Source organism: Trachemys scripta, chromosome 9 (genome assembly GCF_013100865.1).
Source record: "Trachemys scripta elegans isolate TJP31775 chromosome 9, CAS_Tse_1.0, whole genome shotgun sequence".
NCBI lineage: Eukaryota > Metazoa > Chordata > Testudines > Emydidae > Trachemys > Trachemys scripta.
The window spans coordinates 91,474,148-91,498,043 of NC_048306.1; the positions used below are offsets into that span (position 1 = coordinate 91,474,148).

Genomic DNA, 23,896 nt, shown 5'->3' on the forward strand with positions numbered 1-23,896 from the left:
TGGCACCTTAAAGACTAACAGATTTATTTGGGCATAAGCTTTCGTGAGTAAAAACCTCACTTCTTCGGATGCATAGACTCTATGCATCCGAAGAAGTGAGGTTTTTACTCACGAAAGCTTATGCCCAAATAAATCTGTTAGTCTTTAAGGTGCCATCACAATTTGAATAACTTTTATAACAAGTCAGTTATTAGGAAGCCAAACGTGGGCATAAATCTCGCTTCTGCTTTCAGATCCTTTTGCAGTTTTATTGGGTCTCAGGATTCATATGGGACTGTAACAATCTATAGCACAATATATTTCTCCAAGTCTCCTCTCTTGCTAGTCATATCAATAGTCTGAAATGAGAAATGTTGCTGCTTTGTTCTTTCTTCTTTGTTACTCGGGGATGGATTTGAAAGATGAGGAATGTTTTTTGTTTTTGTTTTTTCAGGTAAATCAGTAACCTTGGGAGCATGCAGACTAATTATAAAATACTTCAGCGGGTACATCAAAGTGGCCAGAGATTTCCTAACGCTTAAGGAGTCTGTCAGCCCAAGCATTGTCACAAAGCCTTAGGGGAGCTCACTCAATCCCAAGCATATGCATCCTTAATGTTTTCTTTAAAACAAAACAAAACAAAAAACATGCAAGGTGCATGGTTTAATTAAGAGAAAGTGGTATGAGTTGGAGGGTGTTTTCTCCTCTCCATTTCCCAAAGGTATTAATCAGTCTTGATATCAGTCTAGGACTTGCCTCTTATTCTAAGTGTCATGCTCTGTATAAATAGTTATAGTTACACAAAATTGAATTGACATACTTCTTAAAAAATGTAGCTGGAACAAGTGCACAGAAATTGTGTTTTTGAATTAGACCATGAGCAACAAGCGTACACACCTAATTTAGCCCTAATTAAAAGAGTTGTCTAATAGGATATTAAAACTGAGCCTCCTTGGAAAGTCTGCAATGAGCTCTGTGTTGTATAGCCCTCCATTTTGACTATGATTTTATGAAGTATCAGTTTGGTGTCTGATCTGTCTTAAGGTGTCCCTGAAGAGGGATGGACTTGAGGAATGTTTCCTTAGCAGTCTTTTCCATCTCTAGTGACTACAATCCTACATACTTGCAGCTTCCCTGGTAGTGCAGTAGGCCAGTCTCTGTCCCTCCAAGCTAATGTGTTGTTTTTAGTCAGCTGACGATGTTAGGGTTACCATCCGTCCGTATTTCCCCAGACATGTCTGGCTTTTGCGTCTCTGGTCTGGGAGGAATTGGTAACAAGGTTAAAATGTCCGGGGTTTTTTTCTCCCTTGCCTCCCTCCCTTCCTTCCATGCAGAGTGCGGCTGCTGATTGGGCGGCTTGGCCGATTGAGCTGCTGCCATTGGCCTCCAGCAGCCAGAACTCTCCCCTGCTCCCCACTCTCTCTGTCTGCAGCCCTGTGTAACACACAAACCGACCCACCGGGCAGCGTGTTTTGCAAACATGTGGAGCCAGAATGGTAAGGGGAGTCCGGGGGGGGGCAGTCAGGGAGCGGGGGAGTGCTGGATGGGTCCCCGGCCTCCACCTGCCACCCCCCCTTCTGTGCATCCCCCCACATAGGGCCCCCCCCCAAGGCCAGCTCTAGGCACCAGCAAAGCAAGCAGGTGCTTGGGGCGGCAAATTTGCAGGGGCACAAGAATCCAGCATGGGAGCTGAGAACCAACAGGGAGCCCTGGGAGCTGTAGTTCCTTGGTTAGCTCCCTGCCTATAGAGCCATCCCTAGAGCAGGGAAAGAACTACATTTCCCAGCATTCCCTCGGCCGCAATTAACAGGAAAGGGAGGGGGAAGGAGTGTGGAATTGAAACCTCATGCTGCAGCTTGCTGTAAATGGTAGGGACAGAGCCAGCTCTTGGTTTTTTGCCGCCCCCCACCCCAGCCCTGGGCTCCCCCCGCACCCCTGTGTTGCCCCAGCCCTGGACTCTCCCCCGCCCACACCCCCTGCTTCCCCAGCTCTGGCCCCCACCTGCATTCCCCTGCTGCTCCAGTCCTGGGCTCTCCCCCCACCTGCATCTCCTGCTGCCCCAGCCCTGGGCTCTTCTCCCCCCCCCCCCGCACCCGCACCCCCTGCTGCCCCAGCTCTCCCCCACCTGCACCTCCTGCCGCCCCAGCCTGGGCTCTTCCGGCCCCCACCCCAGCCCTGGGCTCTCCCCCCAAAGAAAGAATTGGGTGGACTAAATGGATATTGCACCTCTCTATTTGAAGCCTAGCAAGGCAGGTACGTGGATCCCACTAGAATTTAAAATGAAAAGTAAGGGAGGGGAGGCTCTACTAGACTGGGTAGCTTTAGATACAGTACCAGGCACGTAGGAGGATTTACACTTCTGAGCCATGGAAGCAGAAATTGACTTTTCTTTTCCAGATTTAGCTAATATTCAGAAAGGGAATCTAGTACCTGCCTTCCAGATTTGAACACCCTCAAAATTCAGGAGTGCTCAAGCTCAATTTGGGCAGCTGTTACTTCATTTCTCCCAAATCAAATATACTGATCCAGTGTAACTTGCTGTAGAAAAAGTAGACTAAATTGAGCAAGAAATGCTTCCTGGTGGTTATTAGGACTGGAATTGCTATTTTCAACAGCCATTGCCTTTTTGTTTGTTTGTTTGTTTGTTTAAAAGGAAGACAGTGATATTGCGTTGGCAAATTCCCCATAGAAAGAAAGAGTGGAACAAAAGAATAATAAAGGCATCTCAACTTTTCCTCATTTCTGTAGGACAGTCTTATAATATGCATCCAGTTAGCCTTCAATCACACAAGCTGAACATTGTTCCACTTTACTGCAGTTCTGTAACCATATGGGAACCAATCCTGTCTGTGTTCTGTGCACATCCAAAATTCCTGCTGAATGACCCGTCCTGGGAGCGAGTTACCAGTGACCCAGGGCTGGGGCGGCAGGAGGGTGCAGTGTGGGGGGGGGGTAGCCAAAATTATTTTTGCTTGGGGCAGCAAAAAACCTAGAGCCTGCCCTGGCGCGCTCCCCCTCCACCCCGCCTGCCTCTCCCTTGCCTGCTTGTATGGCCAGAGCCAGAAGCAACTGCTGTCTGCTGACCCGGGGTCCTAGTGTCCCCCATCCACTAATGGGAAGACAGGCTGCCCTTACCCTGCCCTTCCACCCTAGCCCCAAACCCCTCAGCCCCAGCCCTCATCCCCCTGCACCCTAATCCTCTGCCCCAGCCCTGAGCCCCCCCCCCCACATCATGAACCCCTCATCCTCAGACCCACAGCCCTCACCCCTGCATCCCCTCCTATCCCCAAACCCCCTTCCCACACACCCCCTCCTGCCCTCAAACTCCCTCCCAAAGCCTGCACCTCCTCCCTTTGCACAGCTTCCCACCCCCAAACTCCATCCCAGAGCCTGCACCCCTCACCCCCTCCTGCACACCCACCCCCTGTCCCAGCCCGGAGCCTGCACCCAGCACCCCTCCTGCATCCTAATCCCCAGCCCAGGACCTGCACCCCAAACCTCCTCCCCCCACCCAACATGCCTCTCCCAGAGCCTTAGGCAGGTGGGGGGCGTGGGTTCTGGGCACCACCAAAATTTCTACAACCCTGCCACCCGTGCGAGTGGATAAGGGTCGGGGCAGTCAGGGGTCAGGTAGGGTCCTGGGGGGGCAGTTAGGGTGGGGGGTTCTCAGCAGGGGCCAGTCAGGGGACAAGAAACAGGGGGGTTGGGGTTCTGAGGGGGGGAGTCGGGGGGGGGGGAGAAGGGGGGGGGGGGGGGGGGGGGGGGGCGGGGGCTAGGGCAGGGCTCCCCCTCCCCCCCCAGTGTCCTCTTTTTTGATTGCGGAAATATGGTAACCCTAGACGATGTGCCAGTCCTCACTGATTAGGATGACCAAAGTGCAAAAATGCACACAACTGTGCATTAGGAGATGGGGAATGTTTTTCAGACTAAACTATTAACCTTACACACAGTAAGGTGTGTTGGGAGGGAGAGACAAAAGACAACTCTGATCTTTTTCATAAATACTGAATCTAAGCAGCGTAGACAGAATTTGTGATACATTTCTATGGCCCTGGTCCCCCAAAATCCCACTGCCTTATCCCTTCCCTGCAGCTGCTTCTCTGCTCCCCCAGCCCAGAGAGTCATACTCTTCCTTTATTTCCTACTGCCCCTCACTCTCTTCAAATCTGACTCCTCGCGTTTCAGGACTGACTTCCTCCTGGCTCCCAGGCTCTCCTGGGACTCTGGATGTTCATCAGACGTCAAAGGTCAGTGAGGATCAGAGCCAGGCAGGACACAGGCTGCCTGTTCGGGAAGGCTCTGAGCTGCAGAAAGCAGGGACAGCATCTCCTCGTCAGCCCCCTCCTTGCTAACCTTCACGCTGAGTCAGGCCCTGTGTAGCTGCATATTTTGAAGGTCATAATTATGCACTGAGTCTTGAAGGGTTATGCATCTCACTGCCATAGTAGCAAAGGCATTTCCTGTTGCTGACATTATGATCATCAACACTGAAGAGTCTATAAATGGAAGCAGTGTACAGAAAGGGAAAAAAGAACAAATTCTTTTTAAAAATTGATGGAAGGAAAAGAATTACGATAGAATAATCAGAAGGAAAAAGACTATGAGATACCGAAGCAGATTATATGCATTATTTTAATTAAGAGTGCTTGGTAATACATATGGCTTCTTTTTGAATAATAAGTGTGTGCTGATGAGGTATGATTAGAGATGCTCTTTTTTATAAGTTCAATTAAATCAAATACATTTCTGTAAATGGCAAGTGATTAGAAGGATGTTATCAGGCCCTATACTGTAAGCTATGGTTCAAGCTTCCTATTACAGAATTCTCTGTTATTGCTACCCTCTGGTGACTAGCTTTTACAATGCCAGAATCATAGAATATCAGGGTTGGAAGGGACTTCAGGAGGTCATCTAGTCCAACCCCCTGCTCAAAGCAGGACCAATCCCCAGACAGATTTTTGCCCCAGCTCCCTAATGGCTCCCTCAAGGATTGAGCTCACAACCCTGGGTTTAGCAGGCCAATGCTCAAACCACTGAGCTATCCTTCCTCCCTAGTTTTAGTCTGATTGATTGTCTCTTACAGATTCAGCATAAGAATTGTCTTTACTGATGAAATGGCACTTTGGCAAGCACTTTGTTGTCCTTGGATGGAAGATCCTGCGTAGGCCCCAGTTCAACAAGATACTTAGTTTAGGTGTGTAACTTTAAGCATGTGAGCAGTTCCTTGACTAATCAGGGCCTTAAAGCAAAGTAGTATTTGCTGTGCAAATGATTTTTGTCAAGCTGGAGCTGCTGCTTCTGCAGGACTTCTGAACATCCCTATGACAGCATATGCAATTAAAGCTATATTTTTACCACCACTCCTTTTGGGTGCGAATCATGATTGCTTGATTCCTGTTGCCTGTGTAGAATGGGATACATCCACTAAGAAAATGATCATTGGTGTAATTCAGCTTTCTGAAGTCATGCCACTTTATGCTGTGACCTTGTCAGTTCTTATAACTATGTACAATTGATCTGAATCAGGACTCAGATACGAGCCCCCTAATAAACACTTAGGTGCTTCAGGAAGTGATGTTGACTGCTTTGTTGGTGGCACTCACTTACCAAGGCCACAAATAATATTGGAGGGCACAGTGCTTCTGGTGGTGTTATTTTTGGATATCTCAGCTTCTGACCACATGCCTCTTTAACATCCTGTGGTGTTTTTTATAACAGTACATAGAATCATAGAATATCAGGGTTGGAAGGGACCTCAGGAGGTCATCTAGTCCAACCCCCTGCTCAAAGCAGGACCAATCCCCAGACAGATTTTTGCCCCAGATTCCTAAATGGCCCCCTCAAGGATTGAACTCACTGAGCTATCCCTCCCTACATAGTAGGAGGTAACTCCATTGTCCTAGGGAAATTCCGTCTTGGTAATTGTACTCTTCCTACCTAACAGTTTAAACTGGAAAAGGTATTCTTCACTTCCTAGCCTAAACTGTGCTGTTGTGTGGCTGTGCACTGTTAAACAGTTGCTGTATTTTACCCCAAATGTGACTTTGTTTCAGTGGTGGATGAAGAGAAACTGGTCTGTAAGTCATATATCAGTTTTGACAGTCACCTGTTATATGATCCTTCAAGATGAAGGTGCTATGTAAATGTATGACTGTCATCAAATTATGCTTAAAACAATTAATGGGAACTATATCTTCTGATATATGCAAACATATTGTGCACCATTGCCCATCTCTCATGCATCCCCATGCAGTTAATCTACCTTCCTTGAGACTTCTACTAACCAGCTTCTGTCACCATTGTTTATTTTAAAAAGGATCCAACATAATTTCTCCCCCTTCTTTTCCCTGTTCCAAAGGTGGGTCAAAGAAATTCAGAAATTTACAAGGTCATTATGCCCTACAGTTGTGACATCCTGATTTATGGGGGAGTTATTATGCAAAATTGTTGGGATTTAAAAACAATCTTCTATATTTGTTTCATTCAGGCCTGCACATGGTAACCAAGGCAACCTGGCTTTACAGTTGAAGGGATACATAAAATTAATACACATACAAACTTTAAAATGCTTAAAAAAAAAAAAAAAGCTTTTCCCTCAGATGTAGTAGAAAAACCCGTAGTTTATAATGCTAAAGATTTTATTGGCATGAGGTATGGATACAGAATGATGGCATAAAGTCAAGTGTATTTTACTGTACCCCTTCCTCAATGCATGTTTGTAACACTTGACTTAGCCCACATTCCTCAGAAGAAAACCTAACTGGGAATGATTGTAATAGCAGGAGGTTTTAGAGGAGGGGTCCCTTCTATCTGTTGGTTTATTTTTACATTTTGGGCACACCTAAAGATTAGAGTTTTAACAGATATAAATATATATAAACATGAACCCTTATTGGTAGTAATGCGAGTTACATGCAAGCCCCAAAGTCTCTCCATGCTGTTTCTGCTCTCCCTTCATCCACCGGTACAAAACAAGAATAAAATACTTAAGTCTAGATTGTCCCTTTGCATCCACCTTTGTGTAATGGGTTATCCAGGAGCAGCTCATGGAAGGAATTGTGCCTCAGAAAGCCGTGACCATTAGCAGATTACTAATTCCTGTGGCAATTTAGCTATGCTGGCCAGTGTGCTGGGGGAAGGACCTAAGGCTCTGCCCATTTCTACCCGCATCCCCAGCCACCTACAAATGCAGGAACACACCTTCACACCCCCTCAGCAGGACCTGCAGTGGTAATGCAGGAAGGCCATATAGGTGAATGGAGATAATACTTCTGGGAGAATTCTGTACCAAAAAACTGAAAATTCTGTGCACAATATTATAAAATTCTGAAAAATGCTGCATATTTTATTTGTCAAAATAACACAATCATGCCAGTTTCAATTATTTTGGTAATTTATTTCAAAATACCTGTTAGCAAGTATGTCTGTACTAATATAAACAAAACAAAACAAAAAAGATTCAGGAAATGTTTTTTTGACAAATAGATTCCTTATTAGGTATATTAATACAGAACTTCGAGTAATAATTAATTTAAACTACAATACAGAAACGTAATTCCTGCATCCCTCAGAAGCCATGCAAAGGTTTGGAGGAGTCGGGGGGTAACAGAGGAGCTGAGGGAGAGGGAACTAATTATTGGGAAGGAGCCTGGGAGTGAACCTGGAGGGTTGTTGGGTGCGGGTAGGAGAAGTATAGAACAGGGTTGTTGGTTTTTTGGGGTGGGGAGGATTGTTAGGGAGTTGGGGAGCCTCCCCCATACAGACCGTGGCTGACCCCCTCGCCTCTCCTGTCCCCATGTGTCCCTGCACCCCCTCTCCCATTCAGCCCCTGGCTCAATGCTGTCCCCCCATTAGCTCTTCTGAACCCCACTCTGTGACCCCCCCCCAGAGCCACATGTGCCCCGCTCTGTCCATCCCCCTCATATCCTGTGTCTCCTCACCTGGTCCCGCGGGCAGGGTGCTGTGAGGAAGGCAGCCACTGCCTCCTCCCTCTCTGCTGCTGGCTGCCCTGGCCCTGAAATGACTGGCCTGTCTTCTGGTGCCATAGCAGCCCCTGGTGGGCAAAAGGTGTAATTGCAGCACCTCCCCAGCAGAATCTATTTTGATAGAATCTATTTTCTGTGGGGGGGCGGGAGAGAGAATCTGTGGGGGATATGAATTCTGCATGTGAGTAGTGGCACAGAATTCCCCCTGGAGCAAGATAAGCAGGATCTGTCTTACCCTTATGCCTGTCCTGTGTAGCCTTATAGGCTGGGCTATGGTCTGCCATTAGAAATTGAGAACATTTAAATTGTATATCTTTAAATTGTTAAAGAACATTATTAAGGTTGCTTATTTTCTAGATGCCTGACTTGAGAACTTGGGTCTGATTTGCAGAAGTGCTGAGCACTCGCAGCTGCAACTGATATCAATGGAGCTGTGCTTTGAACATAGAAATAGTTGTATAATGCTAAATTACTCTGTAAAGTTAGGTACCAAGCATCAAATTGGGCTCCCAAAATCAGTGGATGTTTGTCTTAGTCTCTGTGCCTCAATTACCCACTGGTAAATGGGGAATAATAATACCCCCTTGTCTCACACTATAGTGAAAAATGCCATGGAAAAGTCCATAAGGAAACAAACAGTGCTGTCTTCAGGCAGGGTTTGAATAAAATGTTGTAAATAAGGCATGAGACCACACACTGAACAAGAAGGAGAAAATAAAATGTATAGTTGCTTATTAAGTGAGCACTGTCCGTCACAAGCATTGAATGAGGCAGGGATACTATAGGAAAAATAATATGTGAGTATGTAATTAAAGATTGTATCATAATTCATACACACCATGGGGTGTCTTAAGATTGCACAACATTACAATCTTGATTCTAGCATTTCCTAACTTCTGAGTGCTTGACTTTGCAGCCTTAGTGTTTTTTTAATGTAGTTGTGTGTGTGTGTGTGTGTATTTGTGTATATAGAGAGACACAGAGAATTTTTTGTCATTAACTCGTTTACTTCCTGATCAATATTTCCTGAACTGAGAATAAATTGATATTAGGTGAAATGTTTTCCTTTTGGAGTAACGCATTTAATATTTATAACACGTCATAGTATGATGAATACTTTCCCTTGTTCAGAAACAGCTATCTGTTGTGAATGGTTATTCTCTGGTTCATCTATTGTAGCCTTAGAGTCACTGTATGCTTCTCTCGGAGAGCCCTCTGCTGACCTGAAATGCAAGCTGCCAGATAACTTGTGTTGAACTGAGTGTTAAAAATATACAAATATATCTGTCCCTGATTTTCAGTACATGACCTAGTCCTAAGGCAGCTTTAAACTGTAAGAACAAATAATACATATGTCGCTCCATAAGTGCTGATAAAAATGTTTCAAGGGTAATTTAACAGCCTTTGTTTTAAAAATAAATAAATAAAAGTTTAAACCAAAATATATATATATATATAAATCTCCTGTTTCTTAATCTGTCCACCAAAACTACACTTAGTTACAGCCAAAGCTTGTTAACATAGAAACGCAGGACTAGAAAGGACCTCGAGAAGTCAAGTCCAGCCTGCTGCAGTGTGGCAGGTCCAAGTAAACCTAGACCATCCCTGACGGGTGTTTGTCGAACCTGTTCTTAAAAACATCCAGTCATAGGGATTCCATAATCTCCCTTGGAAGGCTATTCTAGAGTTTAACTACCCTTAGTTAGAAAGTTTTCCCCACTATCTAACCTAAATCTCTGTTGCTGCAGATTAAGCCTATTACTTATCTTATCCTACTTCAGCGTACATGGAGAACAATTGGTCACCATCCTCTTTATAACAATCCTTAACATATATTTGAAATCTGTTACCAGGTCCTGCCTCTGTTTTTTCTCAAGACTAAACGTGTATAATTGTTTTAACCTTTTCTCATAGGTCAGGTTTTCTAAACCTTTTATAATTTTTGTTGCTCTCTTCTGGACTCTTTCCAGAAAATTTGTCCACATCTTTCCTAAAGTGTGGCACTTAGAATTGAACACAGTACTTCACCCGCGGCCTCATCAGTGCCAAGAAGAGCAGGACAGTTATTGTGTATTACATGACACTACTGTTGATGCACCCCAGAATGATATTGGCCTTTTTTTGCAGCTGCATCACATCGTTGACCCCTATTCAATTTGTGATCCGCTCTAACACTCACATCCTTTTCAGCAGTACTAGCACCTAGCTTGTTGTTCCCCATTTATAGGTGTGCATTTGATTTTCTTTTCTTTTCTAAATGAAGTACTTTGCACTTGTCTTTATTGAATTTCATCTTGTTGAATTCAGACCAATTCTCCTATTTGTCAAGGTTGTTCTGATTTCTCACCCTGTCCTCCACAGTGCTTGCAACCTGTCCCAGCTTGGTGTCATCTGCAAATTTTATAAGCATACTCTCCACTTCATTATCCAAGTCTTTAATAAAAATATCAAATAGTACGGGACCTAGAACTGACCCCTGTGGGACACCATTAGATTCACCCTCCCAGTTTGACAGCAAACCATTGATAACTACACTTTGAATGTGGTCTTTCAACCCACTCATAGTAATTTCATCTAGACCACATTTCCACATGACTAGGTAGACAAAGCTTAATTGATTATTTTTACCAGTTGTACTTTTTAAGGAGATGTTCCTCCAGTTTCTCCCCTCTCCCCTCCAAAACACACACACCCAGAACTTCTTGTGAGTAAAGCAGAAGTCTGGGAGGTCAGAGAAATTGGGTCTTGTTCCTGCCTCAGCCTTGTCTTTTCTTGTATGATCTTGAGGAAAGTCACTTCACTTCTTTTGTGCCATAGTTTCCCCCATCTATAAATGGGTGCAATAAGAGGTTTAGTGATGCTTGGTTGTATAAGCAGTGCTTATAGAGCACATTCAGATTCCAATGTTGTCAACTCTTTTGATTTTTATCATGAATCTCATGATTTTTCATGTTTTTCTTACAGTCCTGGCTGCAGGAATCATGCTATTGCATGAGAATCTCTGCTTTTATTTAAAAAAAAAAAAACCAAAAAAAACCTCACCATCCTTCATGCAGACAAAAACTTGAAAATGTGAAGCAAGTGCACTTTGAAAAACCAAAAGGCAAATAAAAAACCCCCCCACATTTATTATTCTTAAAAAAAAATTCATTACTTTTGGAGTCATTCATGATTTTTGAATATTTGAGGTTGTCAAACGCTAAGATTCTCTTATGAAAGTCAATAAATATATGCAGAATATTATGATTTATTAAGGTCAGGACACTCCTACTATTGTACTTGTGTTGTGGTGGTTCCCAAAGACCCCAAGTGAGATCTCCATTGTGCTAATCACTGTACATATACCTGGGAAGAGGGAAGATGTCCCTGCCATGAAGAGCTAATAGGAGAATTAAGCAAGACAGAAAATAATGGCCACGCAACATAGAAGCATCATTTCAAATTTGTCTTGTGATTAACTTTTTAAAACTAAATTACCTGAATCACTCCCTTCCCCCCCATATTCCAAGTAACTCAGCCAACATGTTATCTTTCTGTGCCCACTCTCAACTGACCACCCATGGGTATAGATGCAAGAGAAAAAACATGACCAATCAGATGCTGCCTATTTTAGAGGCCAGAAAACTGAACCCCTAGAGTTTAAATTCATCATCCAAGCAGATCTTAATTTGTGGTGGGGCTCTTATCATTCTGGGGGCAGAGCCCTGGTACCTCTTCTGTCAGTGGCGTGCAAGGCATGACCTCCTACATATGGTGAGTACCAGGTTACTCTGTGCAGAGGAGGCCATCATTATTGCTTGGGTCCCCTCACCTCTTCTGTCACAAATCAAGCATTGCATCCAAGGTCACTCAATGAATCGATGTAGGGTTGCCACCCCCGAGGCTCAAAAAAACAAACAAACAAAAAAGGGACATCCCTTAGCAAGGGAAGAGGAGCACAGAAGGGAGGGGAATAGGAGATGGCTCCGGGGAGTGCGAACAGGGCCATGCTGAGCAGGAACAGCTGCCACCATGATGCGAAGCAGGGTGCTGTGGGGCTGCTGCCTTAAGCTCTTTTCACTGCTCTCAGCAGCTTGTTGGTCAGGTGGGAAGCTGCAGCTTCTTAACAGTTCTTAACTGCTGCTGGGGAGCCTTGGAGCAGCTGGGAGAGAGGAGGAAGATAAGTCACCTCTCAGGCTGCTGCTAGGAGGGGGACTCATCTGAGAAAAACCAAGACTTTTAAAGTCCTGAGAAGACTTATCAATTTCCCAGGACAGTTACCTCAAAAAAGGAATGATCCTGGGAAAATCTGAATCCTAATTGGGAATACAACCCAGGTCTCTTAAATCCCAACCACAGACCCAGTCGCATGTACCACAGCTATTGTAAATTTCTTCTCTGCCTTTATTTACTCTAAAGTGTATCGCCATGTATCTAGTAAAACCAGCTTCTGGGCATGTACTGATTTTCTCCAATACATGCAGATCAGAAGGTCATTTTCTTAATGCACAGCCCAATACAATGTAATGGCTAACCCAGAACAAAATGATCATGTACAGGAGAGGATAGGAAGTCCAGTATAGTAATACACTGACATGTAAAGGAGGAGCTGGTACTCAATTCAAACTTCAAGTACCTGTTTCTAATTTGCTGTAGCAGATAGAATTGGAGTGAATCCAGTGTTGAAGAGCAGTGTTCACAAAAGGATAAATATAGCAGTTTACCTGCCTTTTTAAGTTATTTTGTTTGTAACTTGGCACATAAACAGTTCTGAGATGTCTGTTTAGCATTCTACACTTGGTGTAGCTAAAAATGTCCAAAGGTATTACAAATACAGGCTCAACACTTGCACCCGCTGAGATTTGCATAGCATGTAGCTAGTCTTCGGGCACAGTTCTGACAAAAAGGAATAACTCCTAAGATGTGGGATAGCTCTGTGCTAAAACAGCAATACCATGCAGATCGTATCCTGATGTGTATTTTGGCACATCTATCTATATTTGAAAGGCTCTTAAGCAAAGTGAACAGTCATGGCATAAGAGGGAACTTTTTCTCATGGATTGGTAACTGGTTAAAACAGGATCAGCAACCTTTGGCACGTAGCCCGCCAGGGTGTTTACCCTGGTGGGCTGGGCCGGTTTGTTTACCTGCCGCGTCTGCAGGTTTGGCCAATGGGGGCTGCGGAAAGTGGCGCGGGCCTGGCAGGCCATGGGCCAAAGGTTGCCGATCCCTGGGTTAAAAGATAGGAAACAAAGGGTAGGAATACATGGTCAGTTTTCAGAATAGAGAGAGGTAAATAATGGTGTCTCCCAGGGGTCTGTACTGGGACCAGTCCTATTCAGCATATTCATAAATGATCTGGAGAAAGGGGTAAAAAGTGAGGTGGCAAAATTTGCAGATGATACAAAACTTAACTCAAGATAGTTAAGTCCCAGGCAGACTGCGAAGAGCTACAAAAGAATCTCTCAGAACTGGGAGACTGGGCAACAAAATGGCTGATGAAATTCAATGTTGATAAATGCAAAGTAATGAACATTGGAAAACATAATCCCAACTATACATTTAAAATGATGGGTTCTAAATTAGCTGTTACCACTCAAGAAAAAGACCTTGGTGTCATTGTGGATAGTTCTCTGAAAACATCCACTCAATGTGCAGCGGCAGTCAAAAAAGTGAACAGAATGTTGGGAATCATTAAGGAAGGGATAGATAATAAGACAGAAAATATCATATTGCCTCTATATAAATTCATGGTATGCCCACTTCTTGAATACCGCATACAGATGTGGACGCCCCATCTCAAAAAAGATATATTGGAATTGGAAAAGGTTCAGAAAAGGGCAACAAAAATGATTAGGGGTATGGAATGGCTGCCGTATGAAGAAAGATTAATAAGACTGGGACTTTTCAGCTTGGAAATGAGACGACTAAGGGGGGTTATGATAGCGGTCTATAAAATCATGACAGGTGTGGAGAAAGTGAATAAGGAAGTGTTATTTACTCCTTATCATAACACAAGAACTAGGGGCCACCAAATGAAAGGAATGGGTGACAGGGGATGGATCACTTGACAATTACCTGTTCTGTTTGCATTGGTCACTGTCGGAAGACAGAATACTGGACTAGATGGACCTTTGGTCTGACCCAGTATGGCCGTTCTTATGTGTATATTTCACTGTGGGCAGGGTTTTCATATCACAGTGTCTGCTAAATATGATCACTGCGTTCACCATAGTTTGCATGTGGAGGTGGGGGCTGTCTATTGTGGCCCCTCATTTTTCTGTCCTGTCCAGGTCAGGTTTCCAAGCTGTTTCTCTACCAGACATTGCATATACCAATGCATGCCCCAGTCCTGCAACTGACTTTGTACAAGAAACCCCGGCACCTTACTGAGCTTAGTATTATGTCATGAATACAAAACCGTTTTCTGAAAGTGCAAGTAAACAATAGCTCAGGTAGCATACATGTGAGTGAAAAACAAATGCTTCTGTTCCTCCTACCGTATATGTGACTTCCATGATCACCATTTCCTAAATATGACTGATGCGATTACATATTTAATATATGTCAGAATAACTCACGTTTAATTCATAACCTATGACAAAACGTACAGAAATTTTGTAAGATTGATATTAGGAATTTGTAAATATCTTTGCTTTGTAGACAAAACAGAAATCAAGTAACAAGAAAAATATTTTTTGGGATAGTAAAAAGAAAAATAAATCGAAATGTATAAAACATCTCACATATAGAATACAAATTTCCAAAAATAATTGATTTGCTCAAATAAAACAAGAATAATCAGTAAAGTCTTAGCCGATGTCCATTATAGTCAATTGAAGGCCTCCCCCCGCTTACATTGCAATAGGCTTTGGGTCAGGCCCTAAATAAATACTGGATTACTGACAATTGTGTAATATTCTAATTTGTTGACGTAAAATCAGCACCGTTCTCAAGATTAACAGAGCTATTTTCCCTCTCCTTAATTGGGCTATTTTCCCTCTCCTTAATTGGGCTAAAATGTTTTTCCTTTCATCAGGGACAAAACTGAGTGGTAGGACATTCTGTGTGGTCCACAAACCTGGAATTTGCTAACCCCACTGGTTTGTTAGATTCCAAATTTGTTGCTGCATCTCAAGGTTTTGTGTTGGGAGTTGGGTGGTGGGTTGGCTTGGGATCTGAGATATTCAGATGAGATAATCATTTTGGTGGTTGATTATATATTTTGTTAGTCAGGATTACCTACTCTTGGCTTTGGCAAGTTTGTATTTTTTTCTAGATTGTACGTGCTGGGGAAAGTACTTAGAGGTGTTAGGATGGTCACTGCATTTGTAGAAACAGTCAACAAGTTGCAGTTACTGCTGCAGCATTTTGTGGCAAGTGGCCTGCATATTAGGTAAGATAAAGGCATATTACATGCTGTTTTGGGGGTTGTGGTCTACCACAAGGGCTGTGATTGCCTCAGTGGCCATAATAAGAGTGTGACATGCTGTTCACTTCACTACAGTCACCCTGCCCCTCTTTTTAAAAGCAATTTCCATTTGCTTGGATTTCCTCAGATATTGTGGAAGTTAAAGTGCAGAATATTTCCAATTTAGAATAGTAGAAAGTACACTTGGAGAAAGTGGTGAAGAATTAAATGAGGAATATTACCAATATTACATCTGTCACAGGTGAAAAACTACATATATAGATGAGTGTAATCCATTCATTGTTTATAGCCTTGCAGTCCTCCAAGTAATGTCACAAATCCACATGATGTCCCTGAGTGCTGATTTTTATAGTGCATTTAGATCCGTGAGCTGGATGAAACTTGGGTAAAACTGCAAGCAGGTATAGCTTCCTGATGAGCAGATGTGCTAAGATGTCGATGATTGGATGGAGGGAAAATACATCCGAATATACAGCTATCCTAAAAAAGTGTCATGTGATACTGACTCCCCTCTTGAGAGAGGCTTTCTCAAACTTCAGGGCCTGGCCCCATTGGAGAAGGCTAGTGGTGGGTGCCCTGAAATTCTCCCACTGAAAATAAGAAAATGTGATTGGCCACTGCATGGGGATTTTCTTTTATGCTTTTCCCACCGTAAACTGAATTCTCTCTCAGCCATACAGCAGGGCTGCAGGAAGTGAGAAGGGTTTCTCCAGCAGTGCCTCCTTTATGATCCCTTTGACACTGTCACTGAGGGCAGAGAGCGTCTCTTTTCTTCCCCTCTGTGCTCTCCCTGCTTATGTCTAGCCAGCCCGGTGCTGCTGGGGAGCAGGGAGGAGGAGCTGCTTTAGGGCTTTCCTGCCAGGGAGTTGAGAGAGACAGAATGGAGGAACCAGGTGCAAAGGAGTAAGTGGGGTCAAGGGAGGAGACAGGCCAAAGTGGGAAGAGTCTTCACATGCAACTACAGGCTTAAGGGGTAGGTGGACAGATTAGGAGAATCGACTCCAGGAGGGACAGAGGGGCGTGGATGTGTGTGCATGGGAAGCCAGAAGGAAGAGAGCAGAGCCAGGGAAAGAAACCTTAAATTTAGAAAACAGTTTTTATTATTGACTATAACATTCCCAGGTATCCTCAATTCAGAAACCAAACTACATTTGTCAGGCCAAAATAATCATCATTATTATTTTCTATACTTTGAATTTGAAGTTGAGGCAAATATGGCTGGGACAAAAGAGCCTTTTCCCATAACTTGTGCCTATTGGGTTTGTTTTCACGGTATTTTGTGCTTTCAGCTATGTGATTGTGCATGGATACTTTGTAAGCATAACTTAGATACTTAGTGTCTAATGCTGCAAATATTACAGGTCTAGTCTCTAAACCGGTGCTTCCCATTATTTAAGTCCAGGGGGTACATATGCCAAGAAGAACTGTGCCTAGTAATAGGTGTTTGCTAGATGAGGTATTCAGTTCATCCCTGGGAATTTCTTAGTTACTCATCCATCGAGCTTTGTAAGGAGATTTCTTCCTTTGCTTAGGATCTCGTGTCTGCCTGTCAATGGATCACCTGCAGCAGTTCTTATTATGTTTTAGCTGGACGGTGAAACAGCATGAAAAACATGATTATGTACAGCAAAGGTCAAATATATTTTGAATATTCAAAAAAATTTTGATGGAAGCAGCAGTTCAAAGAAATAATCGTATGCTACTCCCTTTCAGTCCTTTTGTAACATACCCAGTAGCACTCTGCTATTATCAGAATCTTTTATACTAGCATTTCTCTTGAAAATAATTGGATTTGTACTATAAAGGTTACAGATTATTTAAGGAAACAATTTCTCAACAGATACCCAAAGCTTTAGTGAAATAGAAATATAATTCAGTGGTTTTTTTTTCCATACTAAATCACAGAACATAAACAGCTCACAATCAGTTGGTATACTAACTATAATATTGTTCTTCAGACTGGATAATTGCATGTATGTTACATCAGTTATTGTGTATTATGATTGTTGTGTGAGGAGCTGTCATTAATAATTATAACTGGTAATGTGTGGTGGTGGAATCAATTATTATTTTTCTTTTTTTAGTATATCAGTTTGTGAAAGGAATGTTGTCTGTACCTTTCCCTAATGTAGCCTTCTATTTAATAATTTAGTAGTCAGTCTGAACCATGTTTTGAAGGGGGGAGAAACACGTCTTTATTTTGCATGTGTATTCTCTGGGGATAGAATATCCAAAAATAAGACTATAAATAAGAAATCAGTGGCCTTTTCTGTCTTGTTGCATTACGTGGGCTTGATGTATCACTCGGCTCAAATCAATGCTCTGAGCTTTCCTCTCAGTGATTGATTTCTTCAGGTTAACTTACCATGTACGTGATTTAATAAACACTACAATTACTTCATTAACAAACATACAAAAGTGTCCACAGCAATATGTAAAACTGTTACTATGAGATTTGCAAATTGCTTCAGTCGGTCATAACTTTTTTTTTCTTGGTATTGCCTAATCTAATGGATAGCACAATAGGGTGTTCATCTTTTGTAGCTGAGAAGCAAAACAAAATTGCTTTCAAGAAACATATGTAAGAGGAGGAATTTAGCATAATCAAAACTGATGCTGTTAGGGATGAAGGTGAAAGGGGGAGCAGCTTCCTGGGATGCTTCTGTTCCATAGCACGTCTGATATATCACAAAAGAAGCATTTTCCAGTGCTTTTCAAGGCTCAAACGTTTCTGTATCAGACTATGCATTGAACAGAACCTGCACCAGTCTCATAGCATTCATAGCCCAAAGATGTGTGGAGGCTGAGAGAAATGTATGTAATCATAAATCAAAATTTAGTGAAGGTTTGTATTGATCAAATTAAGAGCCGATAATGATTTTAAGTGTAAATATTTTGGACAGTAAACCAATACTTAGGACTTACATATATATCTTTGAAATCATAGAATATCAGTGTTGGATGGGACCTCAGGAGTCCAACCCCTCCAGACAGATTTTTACCCAGTTCCCTAAATGGCCCCCTCAAGGATTGAATTTACAACCCTGGGTTTAGCAGGCCAATGCTCAAACCACTCAGCTATCCCTCCTCCCCACAGTTCAGTCTCATTTAGTAGGATAGTTGTTCTAGAGACATGTTGTTCCCTAACAACTTATACATGTTGACGTTTGATTAGGGTAAAGGGCAACTGAGTCCATTTCACATGTGGTATTAGCACAAGGAAGGATTTGCAGGCTTTGGCCATTTGGGTTCAGAGTTTAGGGGTGAACTTTCAAGTGCTCAGCACCCGTAATGGAAGCCTGATTTCTGTAGAATTCTGGGAATTTCCTCTTTTGTTATACTTCTCTTCCATAGCACCTCCATGATATTTCACAAAAAGCAGCATTTCTCAATGCTTTTTACTCAAAACCTTTCCTATCTGAATATATGCATTCAATTTTTTTTTCAATGGCCTCCAAGCATTGGTATGCTATGGACAGAAGTGTCCTAATTTTGAGTCAAAATATCAATGCAGCAGCTAGAACTCCATATCTTTTAACACTGACATTCTCCCCCCCACCCCTTTACAGTTCAGCCTCTGTTCTCCAGTTTCCCTGCTGAAGTCCTGGGATATCATCTATTTTTCCCGTTGTTCTTCCTCAATATATGGTAGTTGTCTTTTTCTGTGCCTTTTGTAGTATTATTTCTTTAGGTGTAAATCTTAATAGCTTCACAATAGGTCTCTGCTTGGATGTGAGTTTCAGGCTGATGTACAATGTGGCTCCTTCTATCTCTGTGCTGAAATCAGTCAGTGGGCAGGTCAAATACAATATTTCTTTTAGTGCTTTTTTTAGAGCTGTTGCTGGGGTTCCATTTATCTTCTCTTTCCATAAAGACTTTTTTTTTTTTTGGGTATGTTGCTTCATCTTCGTCTGTTCTTGGGGGTGAGTGTGGCAGAGAATGATGTTTTCTTTTCAATTCCTCCAATATTTTTTCTCAGTTAGCACTGTTGTCTTTCCCAACCTCTTTGTATTGCAAAGTTGGAATGCTACTTTCAGCCTCTAGCCTTCTGATAGATTTTTGGAAGGTACATTTTATTATATCAGTGCCTTCTGATGCCTTTTAAAGTATTGTACAATATGATTCCATTCAATCCACATTTTTCTCATCATTGGCCCCGTTACCTGTAGTCTTCCCTCCATCTTGGAGCATAGCCCTGCAGCTTTCTTTGCAATGCCAAGTGATGAAGGAGATGAGTAAGTGTTCCCCCCCCCGCCCCAGGTTTTTGTCAGTGTATTTTTATAGTGCTCCTGAATGGTGATGGGCTTGAAGTCCCTGGAGACTGAAATCCTGTTTAATCACAGGGTAGGTACAGCACAGCAGCAAAGCAAGTTTCCACACACTGCCCTGGTATTGTCTTGAGCCTGAGAGACTACCTCCTGTAGATGAGAGGCGTTCTCCTCCAAAGCCCGTTCAGTCCTTGGCCTCACCTCTGAGATTGCCAACAAAAGTGCCATTTGTAGTAATGAAATTTGTGACATGGGCTACTGTCCACCTGGAGCTGGACTGAGACCTCCATATCACAGGGTCGGGGTGTTTGATCTGTAAGTTATTGGGGTTTTTCAACAGATGTGGGGTCAGAACACCTTCTTTAAGCTGTTATTCATGTCAAGCCATCGCATACTCCCTAGACACTGTGAGTTCTTTGTATTCATGTGATTCAGTGCAAAGAGCTTGCTCCAAAGACAGCTAAAGTCAGTGGAAAAAATTCCCTTTGACCTCATTGGGTTTTGGATCCCGCCCTTAGTGTCTTAGCAGTTCACCTGTCTGCTGTAAATAATTTTAAAAAAGAAACATTTTAAATTTGCTTCCTACTTTTAGAAAAACAAGAATATATTAAAGAAAACAACAACTCTCCCATAGTATCCTATGCCATATGAAAGCACTGAGCAGACGTGGTCATAAATTATAATCTCGCTATACATTTTTGTACTAGAATTATTTTGTTAATAGCAGGTCTTGTGTGTGTGTTTTCAGTTCGTCCTTAAGGAGCTGTGTGTTTTATTCAGCTTCCCTGGCAGACCAATATAATGAAGTTATATGGTATTCCAAATGAAATGCTGAGTATTAAACATGTTAGAAATTATTTAATCTCTCTTGATTTCTTTCAGCTAACGGGAGAGGTGACTTTGCAAATTGCCAGTGAACCGGTTCTGCCCTTTAATGCCCTGGACATCGCATTAGAAGTTCAGAACAGCCTTAAAGGTAATTTTATTCAAGCAAGACTAATCTCAGCTAACATAAAAAAAGGTTCAACTAAATTTCGATCTTGAGATTCTCTGTTTCAGTGTAAACAAAACCTGCTTATTTTATTACTCAAACAGTGTCTTTCTATGATGTTGACTGAAACATAATTTTAGTTTAACATAGGATAAATTGTTTACATTTCTTCTGATCTTACTAAAACAGTTTAATCAATAATTAGCATTAAAATCTCATAATTACTGTCAAAGATAAACAACCTCCATGACTGAGCTGCAAGAGTTTGTTTCCATTTAATGCTATGTTCAGTACAAGCAGGAAGGGAACTCTGAACTTCACAGCCATTTAGGCTCTGTAACTTTTACCATTTGACAAGTGGCCAGCTTGGTTGTTTATTTATTACTCTAGTTCACATTGGCAGCAGATCACTCCAACTTGCCTCTGTTTTCACAGGATAATGTTCTGTTGAATAATTTGTTTGAGTTGATTTATCAGTTAGATCCTGAAAGCGCTGTGTTTGAAACTGAATGACCTTGGTCTCTGTGTTTGTATCACAGGCTGAGGGAAGGGAAAAGACAATTCCTGTATGGGGAAAGTAGAGATTTCCTTTATCACTTGCTGCATCATGGCCCACACATACAGGGGAATTATCACCCATAGAGAGGCAGACATGTCTCCAGTTGAGGTGGGGAGAGGAGAGGATATGTTCCCAGTACTAGTGAATGCATCCCAACAGAGGGCTGCAAAGGCAAAATTGTGATGGGATGGTTTCCTGGAGCATTCACAAAGGATTGAACTGGAGTGCATGGTCCTGGAAAGGGACATGTGTTAGAGGCAAACAGTTGTGACGCAGCACCTTCTGTTACAAAGGGCAAGCTCTGCACCCCAACCATGCACTGTCCTGCATACTAGTAGGGCCACTGTTTCAATCCATCTAACTGCAGGTCTGTCCCACAACCATTAACTCCCCCCTAAGACATGGAGAATGAGAATTCTTTGCAGCGCATCAACTACAGGAGTTTGTGAGCCCTCCTTGGTTTGGCAGTGCCAAGGTTTAATTGGTCATAAGTTTGCATTACATTCTTGGTTAAATTTTTGTTAGACAAGAAGAAATGTGTTACCTGGGTTATTTATGAACTCAATAACTTTATTTTGGAACAGCTCAGCTGAAAATGTTCACTGAGGAATGGCTCATGACATGACATACCCCCTTAGTATTAATTCCTAATTACATTTCAGACATTTCCCACAACTACTCCTTCACTTCAAAGTACAAGCACAATGTATGCCTGTCCCTCTCACTCCTCGGATAGTTTTTGGCGGCACCCTCTCTGGCTGCCATAATTTTCAGAAAATCTTGACACAGGCCTGCCGACAGCAATTCCGGGCCCCAGGGCAGAACAGTCCATGGGCCTCCTAGAAAGGTCCGCCTGACATTTGGGTGGTGCTGCGCCTGTGCTGGCTTGTGCCCGGTGAGCTGCCAGCTGTGCTCTTCCGGTATGCCCAGGGCTTCCACATGCCCGCCCGGCTGCCTTCACCGCTGCCAGTACCACCCTGCGCATGCCTAGGAGCCCTGCGCTCCACCCGGGCAATTTAAAAGGGCCCGGGGCTCCCGGCCACTGCCACTGTGTCCCCTCTCATTTTTCCCACCCATGTGCAGAATGTATTTTATGATGTGCATCAATATGGAGGTGATGTGTGACAGACACAGCACCTCCATATTGGTGCACATCACAAAATTCATGTGGTGGAGGTGGGGCTGAGGGGTTTGGCGTGTGGGAGGGGGTTCAGGGCTGGGGAAGAAGGTTGGGGTGCAGGGGTGTGAAGGCTCCGGTTGGGGGTGCGGGCTCTGAGGTGGGGCTGGAGATGAGGGGTTTGGGTGCAGGAGGGTGCTCTGGGGCTACGGCGGGGAGAGAGGAATTCTCCCAGCTTTCTCTCCCCACAGCAGCACCTGGGTTGGGGGAGAGAGGCCCCTCTCCCTGCTGTGGCAGCTCCAGGGATGGGGCTGCAGAATAGGCACCCCTCCCTCCGGCCCCAGCAGGTCTGGGCTAGGGCTGGCCATGCCTGGTCCGGGCTGGGTCGCTCTGGCCGCACCTGGGTCCGGGTGCCCCGGCCTCAGCAGGTCCGGGCCGCAGCAGAGTTGGGGCTGGGGGAGGGGTGCCCTGGCTGCGGCAGGTCCGGGCTGCCGCAGCAGGTTGGGGGCTGGGCCCTGAGCGCCTGCGTGGCACTAAATAGGCTTCTCTGCGGCCACACAGCTTGCAGGGAACTTTTCCCCGGGCCCTTTTAAATCCTACAGGCCCCTAGGCAATTGCCACCTTTGCCCACCCTCGTCAGTGGGCCTGTCTTTACACCTTTACACCTCCAGCTCCCCTTCCCTGTCACCTCCCTTGGTGCTCATAGATGTGCAAAATATGGCAAGCACTTGCCACACGAGGCATGGTCGTAATACTGAGAAACATCCGTCCTTGCCATGAGTCACCACCACCTTCCCTTAAGCCTTCCAAAGACATAATCTGCTGACATTCTGCAATTAGTAAGGGTATTGTAGCAGAATGACAGTTCTGGTATAGTTAAGGTTAAAACCAGCTTTCTGTTTAAAGAGGGACTGTTCTAATTGCTGTAAAATCCACAGAGTTAATCATATTGCCTTAAAATGTGATGTGCATCATGGGGTACAGGGTTGTTAGTGATCCAAATTTGGGGCCATTTCACCAAGTGGTTCCCAAGATATAGCTATCTGGAAAACTACCTCTATATTGCATGACCTGGGTGATTGAGGGTATGTTATGGTCATTGAATCCAAGCATGAATCCACCCCGTGAGTTGAAATTCAACCCAGGGCAGAAATCTGAAGTAAAAAAAGCAGGCATAGTTCCAATGCTTCTATGAAAGGGGCATTTTTGTTTGGGGGAAATGTAATCTGGGTACAGCAGCATATTCAGAAGGTGCTGAAACTATTTTTGAAAGGAAAATAACACATGGGAATGCTCACTGGGCGGGGAGAGGGGAGTAGGGCTAGGAGTACAGGGGAGGGAGGTAAATGCAGATGGGTGGTAAGGGAGGGAAGAGGGGTCAGGAAAAGAGGTAGGAATTAGAGGCAGTGAAAGGAGAAAGAAGAACAGGAGTACTTGTGGCACCTTAGAGACTAACAAATTTATTAGAGCATAAGCTTTCGTGGACTACAGCCCACTTCTTCGGATGCATATAGAATGGAACATATATTGAGGAGATATATATACACACATACAGAGAGCATAAACAGGTGGGAGTTGTCTTACCA

The 23,896-nt window shown here is 43.5% G+C and overlaps 1 protein-coding gene across 1 annotated transcript in view; it reads left to right on the plus strand.

Annotated features, from left to right (window-relative positions):
* Positions 1–23,896, plus strand: part of LOC117882375 (inactive N-acetylated-alpha-linked acidic dipeptidase-like protein 2) — a 119,659-nt gene that overhangs the window by 55,636 nt on the left and 40,127 nt on the right. The window contains exon 2 of the mRNA XM_034780535.1: positions 20,526–20,619. Coding sequence (XP_034636426.1) covers positions 20,526–20,619 — 94 coding nt within the window. The remainder of the gene's footprint in view (positions 1–20,525; positions 20,620–23,896) is intronic.